Source organism: Phycodurus eques, chromosome 16 (assembly GCF_024500275.1).
Source record: "Phycodurus eques isolate BA_2022a chromosome 16, UOR_Pequ_1.1, whole genome shotgun sequence".
Classification (NCBI taxonomy): Eukaryota; Metazoa; Chordata; class Actinopteri; order Syngnathiformes; family Syngnathidae; genus Phycodurus; species Phycodurus eques.
The window spans coordinates 21,799,272-21,811,561 of NC_084540.1; the positions used below are offsets into that span (position 1 = coordinate 21,799,272).

Here is a 12,290-nt window from a genome sequence, read left to right on the forward strand (position 1 = left end):
AACTTGAACTGTGGAAAGACAACAACAAAAAAAACATAAATAAAGGCTTTATTGTTCAGGATGTGGATGTTTTCATTTTATGCAATTGTGTTTGGAGGTAAATTTTGATGAATGCCCACCAAAAAATTTGGTGGGCATTCATATTTTAATATTTTTCTTTTTTTCCTCAATCCTAACATTTTTTCTTCTATAATCTAGTTTCTGTGGTTATCTTTAATCTCTAATCATCAAAATTCTAAAAATAAAATGATTTATCTGTGGTGAATATGACTGTCTTTCAATTAAACTACTCAACCAAATGTATTTTTTTTTTGGTGATACTCAAATTTATAATTTAGAAAATGTATACTTTTTAATTTATACATAATACTGTAATGACACTTGGAAAACGTTTGAAAATATGGATTTTAATAAATTGCATATTTTATTTTTCATGTTTTTTTATTTTGTGTTTACCTTGATAATTCTACGCTTTTTTTTTTTGCATCAAATGCATGAGTGACAGTTGTCGCCCAACCAAATGTCACTAATTGATCACGTGACTCAAGAAATGCGGGGGATTGGATACATAAACCAGGAAGCGACCTCCTTCACCCCACCGCTGGATGTGGCGTCTTCAGGTGAGTTGTGTTGAAACATTAAATGTAAAGACTTTTTTTTGTTTTTTTTAAACGGCTCACAAGTGAGTTTGTCGTAACTGTGAGAGTAGAGTGAATCTGGTGTGTTCTAGTTTTGTCTTTAGCATTTAAGAACTGCAGCCTTTTGATTGCTCCGCTAGTCTGGAGCTCAATATTCCTGTGTGTATGTGTAATATTTCCAAAAAAGCAACAAAATGATTTGCGAGAGACCAGCCTCATCGGACACATCTTTTAAAAATTCCAGTAATGTAAGTGGCATTTTCCCGTGACAAGAAAGTTATGACTGTAAAACAATGCACCAATTAAATTTGGAGTTTAATGCTTTCGTAACTTTCTTTATCATTATTCTATTTACAAAAGGATGGTATCATTGGGGAGTTTGCTAAACACGGAAACAATACGTAGAAAGCAATAATGATGATCTTGAGTAGTTATAGAAAGCCGAGGGCCCACGTTTACCCAAAAAAAAGACAAATTAATGGTCAAGGGCCAAACAATTTGCAGATGGCAGTCAGGTGATCTGTGGTTTCGTTTGTCAATCAAAAAAAGAAGCCAATTAAGAGTCACGACTGAGCAAACGCTCCGCGTGTTGTTAAAATACTTAAGTCAAATAAGGAATAAATAGCACAGAGTTAAGAGGCATTTTAGTTGATAAAAATCATGAAATTAAGATTGGAAGCAAAAGAAAATATGAGCCATAATGGCGGGTTGGAGAGACCTGGCCAGTGATGCCTCCCAAAAATGTCTGCAGTTTGACCAATTTACATATATTATAACTATGCCTCACTGGCATAAATAGATGAACAAAGATACATTATTCATTGGAAATATTTTTTTGGGGTGCAATTAAGTACACAAGTATATAGAGTAAATAAACAGGTCATTTAAATAGACACATTCCTCCATCTTGTGATCGGTTATCGTTTTTTTTTTTGTTTTTTTTTTAACTCTGTGATCGGCGCCAAAAATGCTGATCGTGTAAAGCCTAACTAAAACCAGGACATGTTCTTCGTCGTCATTAGTGGTGTACGGCGCTAACGTGAATGAACTCGAACGGAAAACGGCCGTCGCATTGCTACTGGAATTGCGCGATCAACAGCGCTCGCTCGTTGATTGTCCCACTTCGGTTGCCACACAGCGGAAGATAAGCGCAACCCTACTGGTATATTATAGCAGGGAATCTACCTTGAAGATGAATAAACCATCTATATATCTCGGAGTCCGAATTATATTTGTATTCTTCATCGACTCTTGAAGTGCACGGCTGGATAGCGAGTGAGTGAAAATGTCTGTCCTTCTTAAAGTCACTCAAGTGACTTTGTATCCTCAATGACATCACTGAGCAACCAGAATGCAACACAACTAACATTATCTTGATTAAAATGATGTAAGCTGGCGGATTTGAAAATGGCTGGAAACATTTGGGATGATTTAAAGTGCACCGAAACGTCTAAATCCTCGTGTTTCGATGTTTTAATGCAGAAAACGTTAATAGTCACTAAAATTTCCGAGCCTGGTTCCCCGTCACATCGCGCTCAAATCCTGGTGGTACACCTGGACATCCTGTGAGTTGGGGTACACACACACATACCGACGATTGGGATGAATTTTTGGTATTACCCTCTTGCATTCAAAGTCAACAACCAACAATCATTTTGTGTGAGGTGTATTATTACAGTCCGCTCGGAAAACGGTCAGAGTCGAGTGCCGACCGACGACAATGTTAAACCTGTTCAATATTTACGATGGCAAATATTTATGCTTGTGGCCCACACCGAGTTGTGACAGGAAACGGAACGATAGCCATTTAGCAATTCGTGACCTAACGCTCGGACATATACCGGACACAAACAGAGGTAGAAGTAATGTCATTGCGATGTAGTTACAATATAAGCTAACAGTTAGCCTAGCTTCCATTTTTTTCTACTACAGCGTTACCTTGACTTACGAATGGCCCCCGATTTATGAGACTGGAAAGTAATTTACACTTAATAAAATGATGTCAATTATTTTCCAGTATGCACTGGAGTGTCCATAAAATGGGATCACCTTGGTCTATTCAACTGCAATTCATCTACTTGGCCACTAGGTGCACAAAGTGTCTAAAATGTGCTTTCTGTCCACATTCGTATTGGAAAGCTCGAAAATTCACTTGTTCCAAATGTTGAGGATTAAACGTTACAACTGTCTCCCATTATATTCGCGTCTGTATTCCGTTCTTTGTGGCCGTTACGTAAGCGCACGCAAGTGAACACGCAATTCTCAGCTCGTCGTGATTCCTCACAATGGCAAGTAAGAACTCGTTCTTTCTTTCTTTCTTTGCGAGCGAGCGCCTCCGCTCTCTAACAACGGCGACAACAAACAAAGCCACTTAGAGCGGAGCACTCCGCTGATGACTTCACGCCGCGCTGAGGAAACTCAATGGCGGGCACACACTTGAGGGCAAAAGCAGAGACAACAGCAGTCTTACTTTGGGAAAGGAGGCCTTACGTAAGCTCGTTAGTCACGCGGTATCGTGAACGATGGACAGCTTCGGAAAAATGACAGACCGACGGCAATTAGGTTCTTGCGTGGACGAGTGGACCAAAATACAGCATGCAGGGGTTCTCAAGTTTTTGGGCTCCAGGGAGACATTTTTCACGGACCCCCTCCGAAACGTAACGCCAATCAAACATAACTGCCACGTGTACCTGTGTGTTGTTGTTTTTTTTTTTTTTTTTTTTAAATGAATTCAAGATTCATATTTTTTAGATATAAAACGTTGCGTCATCTTTTGAGAATAATTGTGTGTTTCCATGATGAAGCTAAATATGTATTATGATATTAAAGTCAAAGTTTAACACAGGAAGAAAGTGATACTTTAACGAGTGAAATTCTAATTTATTCTTACAATATTGGGTCTTTTACTCAGGGAAAAAAATGCCTGTATTCTCTGGAAAATAGAATTCCACTTTTTATTTAAAAAAAGAAAAGGCACATTATTCCTGTAAATACACACTTTTTGTTGTAAAAAGTACGAGAGAGCTCGCCTGCGCAAACTAGTTCATTACACGTCCTTTGTAACCTCAAAAAGCTGTATGTTATTCTTATGTTTCAAAAATAAATAGCATTATTGCTTTTTGCTATTCAAACCGAATCGTGTTCTTGCTCTGGCATACAACAGTAATGGATCTTTAAATAATGAGCAAAGCATGCTAAATAGATTCATCATCATCATTTGTTCTTCACTCTTAACTTTCATACCCCACATTCAGTTTTGTGGCAGACAACAATGAAAACAATACATTGGTATTGAGAAACGTACACTGAAATGGGTTCAAACTCAAATTCAACAATCCAAATTGTCTCACACACACACACACACACACACACACACACACACACACGAGTCTCCTTGATATTGCACGATCTAATAACAAACTTAAGTGCACTTCTGTTGTACTTCCCGTAGCCACCTCCTTTTTCAGTCGGAAGCCTTCGAGGGACTTCTGTGCTCTTCAGAATCAAAAGATCCTCCATGAATGCACATCTTGTAGAATGTCTCGCAAGGAGAAATTATGTAATTTCATTTTGGGGAGACCTCTGGCTATTTAAAAAAAAAAGGCAATCTCTTTGGAAGCACTTGCAATATGGCGGACATGCACCAACACACTTTACAATAATGGCGGAGAATGTAACGCAAATTCCTTTTGTGTTATTGACATACTTGGCAATGAAGAGGATTCTGATTCTGATTCTGAAAATGCGGCAACACACTCTACAAATATGGCCGTCAGAGTGTAGATGATAAAACAAAAAACGCAACTATCCGTCATTTGGAAGTGATTTGGGTTAAAGCATATTTAAGTAAAAACTTTATCTTAAACTACAAGTGACGATAAGCGGTACGGAAAATGGATGGATACCACCTCCGAAAACGTCGGTTCTCTATTTTATTCCACTGTGTGACCTTACGATACATTCATTTCCAGCCCGAATCCTTTCTTTTTGAAGCTCATATTTGTCACATGCGTCAAATAATCACGGTGTTTTGTTCTTCAGTGACCTAGACCGGGGGTGTCAAACATACAGCCCGTGGGCCAGAACCGGACCCTCAGGGGTCCAATACGGCCCCTTGGGAATTGAGAACACATTCGCTGGAATTTTTCACGAAAAGCAACTGTTGCTCGGCTGCTACTAATGGTTTGTAACCTGAAATTGATGCACTTGTGAGTTCTAAAATATGCTAAGCTAAGCTAATATCAAATGCCGTGCCACCTTAGCACTACAGTTCTGTGAAGATAAAATCCTCCTGAATATACTGAAAACTGTCAGTCAACAGCTGCAGTTCAAAAGAGGTGGAACGCTTTTGCTTTTTTCGTACGCTGCCATAACTTCCATTTTTACGCGCACATTTACAAGATGGGACAAATAGAGTTGTCTTCTATTTCTATTGTCTTCATGCTCTTTCTGAATACTTAAGTTTGTATTGCGTGACGAGTCAGTTGAGGTTGTCAACATTTCCTGATGGCTGTGGAAATTTCCATAAATTTAAAATTATTTCTGTAACGTAACAGAGTAAACGGTACATATATAGATCCACTTTGATCTGCAAGTTGCACAAAATGAAAAAAAACGGACTCATAATACTGTTGAAATTACAATATTTGTTGTTGTGAAATTTCACATTGCTCATATCGTCATATGATTTGCAACATTTGTAAAAAGATGATCAATAAATGTGACTCTTCTGCGAATGTACTTTGCACCAAAAAAATGGGTACCATTTTGAAAAGTTGCTATTTTTAGTGTGGCCTGCAAATTGAAATGAGTGTGACACCCCTGACCTAGACGACGTTTTATGGCCAGTTTTTCTTCAATCATTTCACACAGACTTGTGTGTCACAGAATGTATAGCAGGTGGCGCTGGCTAGCATTTAAACTCCCTCTTGACCTTACTTATGTTTCATTTAAATGATAGCTCCTCAAGGGAAATGCAGACCGTTGAGCCACCGTCTACACGTCAGCGCAGAAGACTAACAACAAGTCGGGTGCAATGCAGGATTTACTGGGCCAACATTCATAAAATGGTGCCCCCTGAAGAATGAGACTGCGTGTTGTTTGCGGCATGATTCGGAGCATTTGGACTATTTTAGAATCTGGCCTGCCAAAGAAGGTGAAATGTAATATCTGCACATTCATTGCTGGAGAGGAAGTGTCAGCGGGTAGAACAGCTGCACAGAGGCAAGACCTTCTCTTACATTTAGATCAGAACATTCATCATTGTCAATGGCAAACATTCATGATACAGAATATTAGGTGGTCCCGACATATGCGCTTTTCAGGTTACAAATTGGACTCAGTGAACTAGTTTGTGCCACAGTGTAACAATACGTCATCACACGGCACATGAAGGCACACTCGGTTACCGCTTGTATTTACTGGTTTTTATTTGACAGTTTTAGATTTATGGCCAATGAGGGTTTTTCATACAAAGAAAAATAGCTTCATGTTCGATCAAACGGGACAAACTCCTGCTCAGGAATTCGCCCGATCGCCACCAAATTGAAACTTGCTATCATAAATAGGAGTGTCTTAAGATTTTCCACGGTGTTCACTGTTTCTTTCATGTAATAAAACAGCATTTACCCTGATTTACTGATGTATTTTTAAAGACAATATATTTTAAACCAAAACTGTCACGGTATATTTCTACATTATATTATTATTATTTTGTTTTATGCCTATGAACTCGTGAAAAATGAGGCCGGCCCTCGAGCTGCAAGCCTGTGTGGTCGGGCCGCTGCATGCAGACGAGCCCTTCACACCTGTCAATCAAATATATTCGCTGTACAACTGAGTGAATAACGTGTGCCGCTGAGGTTATGTTTGATAAACCGTTAACTTTCCCATGCTTGTGTTAATTGGGGACTAACACACGCTCCGAGTGAGGCGCTGATGTTTTTAACCGTCGTCACCGCAGTTAAGCCAGCTAGTTAGCTCGAGGGCTAGCGAACATGATGAACAGTTAACTTTCCTATGTACACACCCAACAATTCGGAGCGAGGCGCTGTTGTTTTAAACAACGTCGGTGCAGTGGAGTGAGCTGTTTAGCTCATTAGCTCGCGGGCTAGCTCGTTAGCTGGCGGGCTAGCATAATAAACGGTTGTGTGCTACGTGCTGCACATGGAGCAAGGCTGTGGGGTATTGGATGGAGCCATAAACGGTCTGCCAGTGTTCCATGAGCTAACTAGCGGCTAATGACACAGCGGTCCAACTCTCCAGGAGCAGCTCGCCGGTTCACCGCAACAATGACAGTTTATAGAGTCCGGAAAATCGTTTCCATTTCATTTATCGAACAATAAGTCGATATGGAAGTTATCGTGACAGGCCTAGTTGTTACTTTGTTTTTAATTGTTTTTCTTTGAGTCTGCATTAAAAAAAAACATTACATTTTATTATTATTATTTTTTTTTGCCCTTCTTCAGGCTTTTGGTTGGCTAAAAGGTTACTGACGGTGAATGCTTTACAGTGACTCCTGCTGCTTTGCCATGCACAATTACAAGAAAACAAACAAAAGTGTTTAGTATTGTGGCAATATTTTCTATATCACTGTAGTAAACACTGTGGAAACATCAATATTTGTCTTTCTGGTTTATTCCTTGCAAGACAAAGCAGTTGTACAAACATTTACACAAAAGATTAGTCAACATTGTATTGGAATGGATAATGAGCCACTTGCTTCTCTTTTCAAGACAAGATGGATGGTTATCTGATCACATGTAGCAGCCTGATCTGGTAAATGATACAGTTTTGTTGTTGTTATTTTAAAAAATAATATGTTTTGACCTCCCACGTTGCCTAATTACATAAGCACGCTTCCGTGTATCCATCGACGACCTCCAGCATTACTGACGAGCACGTATTGATCTACGGGGTTTGTTGTGGTTGGCAGTCGCACAAATGAGCAGGCAGACCTCCCACATCACACAGAAGTTTACTGAGATCACCCAAAAAATCGGTAAAATAGGAGTGAGGCGCACCTGAGGCAACATACTACACACACAGACACACACGTTCGCACACACGTTTATGCAAATAAATGCTTGCAGAGATACTGTACAGTGGAAAGAGATTGTGTCACAATAATGATTGGTAAACTGCTTCAGCGACATGGTAACTCACCAGGTGTTTATTTTATTCTACCTTTAAATCTACTTTATTTTTAGATTTTTATAATAGCCCACATCTGTCCTAGTTTTTCACTGTTCACATAGTCCATCACTGTTCTTATTAGGAATATGAACAGTGATGTGCTATTACATTTTATGGTGGCAGAAGTGCTCGCTAGCAGGTCATGGTGTTCCCCTGGGATCCCTGTTTGAGCCTCCTAGATTCAATGTCTGCATCCACGTACAGTTGAAGTAGCCCCCTACCGAGCGGGGCTGCAATATTGCATGTAGCCAAGATGACTAGCCTTTCTCGTGCTAGAGCTGTTGACTGTGGCATTGGCTTTTTCCCCACACTTCCATCGGCCATTTAATATAATAAAAAAAAAAAAAACTCTCCAACCAATTATTGTGGTCTCGCTTCATTCATGTCATTGGCCTATAGCTACACCTCCTTCATACCCGGAGCTACTGCTACCTCACTCTCTCTCGCCCCACACTGGAATTAGGGCACTGAGAAAAGAGTGTGATATATTTTTGGTGCAATTAGTTAATCGACATTTGGTTTTCTCCTACCTCTGTTGTGGCTTTGGTACCTCAGAGTGCAGAAAATGTGTCCTCCCTCATTCCGTGTTATTGAACATACAGAATAGCGACCCGGAAAAATAGCGGCTGATACAGGAGATAGGGAAGACAAAGTTGTATGAGACGGTATTTCTGCAATTTTAGATTATTGTCTTCAGCTTCACTGTCAATCTTGTCTTCCATGATATTAGAACTTTGACAGTTTTCTATCACCTATCACCGTTGATACCGCTGAATGTTTTCTGTTGCCATCACACGGTTCTTGGTTTCATGTGGCGTGGAGAGAAACGGACGATGACCCCCACCTCAACCCGGTGGGTTTTCCTGAAGGAGGGTACCGACCCTTTGGTCATTTAGTTGCCAGTTGGTCTTATGGAAACATGTAGGTCCCTGGTGAGAGAGAGTGTAGAGAGATGCTTCTCAAACAAGGCCGCAAGTCTGTGCCTGTTGGCAAAACAAGAAGAGAAGCAGACCGCTGAGACGTCTTTTTATATCTTGTGAATGTCATCAAGCCTGATCATGAAGTTTTTTCCGTTGACGGATAATGTATGTCCCCTATTCACAAAAAATGCAGTTCAGTAGTGATGAGTGATGCCACACACTTTTTTACAGATCTCCTGAAGCCATTTTGTTGATGGTCCCCTTGTTATTTTGTTTTTTCCAGTGACGGAAAGAAATCATCCTGAATGAATAGAGTGATGTAGTTTGACAGAAATAGACTTTGCCGAGCGTTTGACTTGTGTCCCGATTTTTATTGTTTATTTCCAGGTTTAAAGGTTTAAATGACACACATAATCCCGTCTTCTGGGAAAGGCATGAGGTAATGTTTCCTGTGTTTTCCTTTACACTAATCTTTAAAGATGCAACTCGTGCAGTGTAAAGTATCGTCATTTTGAACTTGTAGACTGCTCTTCTTTGTCTAGAGACAATGAAAGTCAAGACCAAGAGCGATTACCTGAGCTCTGCAGGTGTAACGCTGAGCCTCGGCTCCGCTGCGGGACATGGAACACTGTTGTCCCGCTTTTAGTGCTTTCGCCAGAGTAGGGATGGCTTCCATGACATGTGCGGCCCAGTGCTTTGCTGCAATGAGAGCACATTGGAGAAGCGGTCTATTCCTTGGCATCATGCCAAGGTGGAGGGCAGTCTGCATGCGTTTACTGATCCAGAAGGTCGCGTGTGACCCAAAACATACCGCTCATGTAAACTGAATCAAAGTGCACTATGTCATGGTAAAGGGGCTTAACTTTACCTGTTCATTCCATGAGGGGAATAGTTGGGCAACACTCGTGGAAAATTGGGATATAACACAACCGCCTTTTACTTTTTTAGATTGAATTTACACATAATTAAATTCAATCAGCAGTAGCACTGAGTCTGGCACCCCACGTAGTTTTGAATAAAGTCGGTATTGCTGCTGGTTTTGGATTCTGGTTCTAGTTGGGTTAGCGGTAGAGAGATTTTTGCTACCGTTGCTTCTGGAGAGGGCTGCCATGACGATTATCCTCAAATGCCCTCCCCTATCAGAAGTCACCTCCTCCGTTCCGTAAGGCAAGACAGCCCTGCTTAAAGCAAACATAAGACACCTCTGTAATCTCTGGCAGCACTTGAAAATGTTTTGGTGTGACATAATGCGTAAGATTTTAACACACAGAATTTGCATCTGTATCTTACGAACTCTATATTTACTCCCTAAAGTAGCTCACAGGTCATTTTCATGGAGAAAAAAGGGGTCAGGTTCTGGCTCTGAAATAAATGAGTCGCCCTCCTTCCCTCAGATTCTCTCCTCCAGAGGAGTTTGGATCTTTTTGTTTTGCCTCAGGCGGATTAATGTCAGAGATGACTACGCATCCCTCAGCCGTCACACGCGCCCGTGAGGTCCGAAGGCCATTAAATAATCCCACCTCGCCTCGAAAAAGGAAGACGATAACAACCATCTGCTTCGTTTTGGAGGGGATATGATTGGCTTGACTCAGCAGAGTAGAGCTGTGCCAGGCTCAATGTCACTGTTGATTGGATCCACTAATCTCGTTCAATCTAAAATGCGAAGGAGGGGATGTTGTGTCCTAATTTTGCCTGTGCGCTACAAAATGTACTGCTGCTACTTTATTCCCTTCCAAAATGAAGAGGTGAAGTTCAGCCCCTTTTCGATGAAACGGTACCAAAAATTCCATAGGCCTTCAGAGGAGGTTTGGTTTAAATTGAGGTAGGGTTAGGATAACAGTTCTGGGTGCGGTAAGGATTCTGGTTTGGGTAGCGTTTAAGGGATAGGACAGGGTTAGGTTTTGGATTAGGGAGTGCTAATGTTAGGGGTTGGGCTTGGGTTTGGGTCAGATTTGGGTTGGAGTTAGGAATATAGGGTAAGGTTATGGGTTGAGTTGGAGTTGGGTAAGAGTTTGGGTAAAGGTTGGGGTACAGTTAGGGGATAGGACTGCATTAGGGTAGTTTTACGGTTAGGTTAAGTGTTGGGGTAGAGCTTGGGGATAGGACTCGGTTCGGTTTTGGGCTAGAGTAGTGCTACTGTTAGGGGTTAATGTTAGAGAGGGAGTTTTGGTTAGAATTCTTGCTGAGGCAGGGTTTGGGTATGGATAAGGATTATAGATTAATCAACACATTCAAAATCCCTGCACTATCTCAAGTGTCCTTTTCTCTTGTCACTGTTGCGACGGAAACCCCCGGAGGTTATCCACAGTGCAGTTGCTTGTTGCCCGGATATTGTCGTCTCCTTTTTTTCGTAGGCGTAGTAACCGCATCTCTCCCCAGGGACTGACTTTTCACACATCGGTGGAAGTGTGGGGACGAAGGGTGTGAGCGTTGTTGAACACATTGGCGCATGGCTGCTACATCTGGGAACTCCGGTAATACAACGTGAATGATTGGCTAGCAGGTTACAAAAAGAAATGTAAGATGCCGTGATCTGTTCAACTCAATGAGAACACACCCAGATTAGTCTTTCGGCAGGGAAATGGAGTCATGGAAAGTGTCTGAATCGTGTCCAACATATTGTACCTGCTCGATTCTGCTTTTCATCCCGTGAGTGTCACAGGGCACTCCGCTGTCAAAGATAGAGCCAAAACGAATGTCAGCAGGTGTGTGTGTGTGTGTGTGTGTGTGTGTGTGTCTGCTTAAGGTTATCAAAGTTCAAAAACTATAATTAGATGTGAATAGTGACAAACAAGCAAACATGATACAGTAACTAATGTAGGAAGTGGGTTGTTTACAAAGAGTAAAACAATAGGGATTACTCAAACATTTGAGAACACTAAAGTCGCCTTTGTTCAAACAGGGCAGTAACAATAGCTACAAGAATTAGTAAGAAAAACGGATAAAAGCAACAACGTATAATGTTATTTTCAGCTTTTAAAAAAAACTGCTGTATTGTTTTCATACCTCAGATGCCTTTTGCATCTGCAAGCAATAAGGAGCTAATGAATTAGATTTCAAAAATACGATTACGAGCTAGTATTCTCTCGCGAGCTACCTCAGCTGGCCTTAACATCATCAGCTATCAAGCTAGCGAGCTAGATACATCGATTTAAAATATTTTCCTAGCAAAATAGATTTAGCATTTAGTATCGCTCTAGCATCTAATATCCATCTAGCATCTGCTAGATGCCCCTTAAGGGGAGGGCGCTAACAGCAGTTCTTACACAACTGCGACGTCATCACAATTATGTAATTACTGTGCGGTGTATAAAAAAAAAATAATAATAATAATTAAAAATGGACGCAGCCATAGTGTGATGTCACCTACTTTCAGGCGAGCAAGCCTCAAGCGACACTACATATCAGATTGATTGATTGATTTTGCAATTTGCCTTACAGATGACAATTCCCTACATATGTGATTAATCGGAGTACAATCCTCGGCCTCATGGCCCCCTAATCTCTCAACTCTTACTCTTATTAATATTTGTCTCTC

At 40.8% G+C, this 12,290-nt stretch overlaps 1 protein-coding gene across 1 annotated transcript in view; it reads left to right on the plus strand.

The window, feature by feature from the left end:
• Positions 1-537: 537 nt before the first annotated feature.
• Positions 538-12,290, plus strand: part of LOC133415147 (5-hydroxytryptamine receptor 3A-like) — a 28,836-nt gene continuing 17,083 nt past the window's right edge. Inside the window, exon 1 of the mRNA XM_061700977.1 lies at positions 538-620. Coding sequence (XP_061556961.1) covers positions 551-620 — 70 coding nt within the window. The 5' untranslated portion in view covers positions 538-550. The remainder of the gene's footprint in view (positions 621-12,290) is intronic.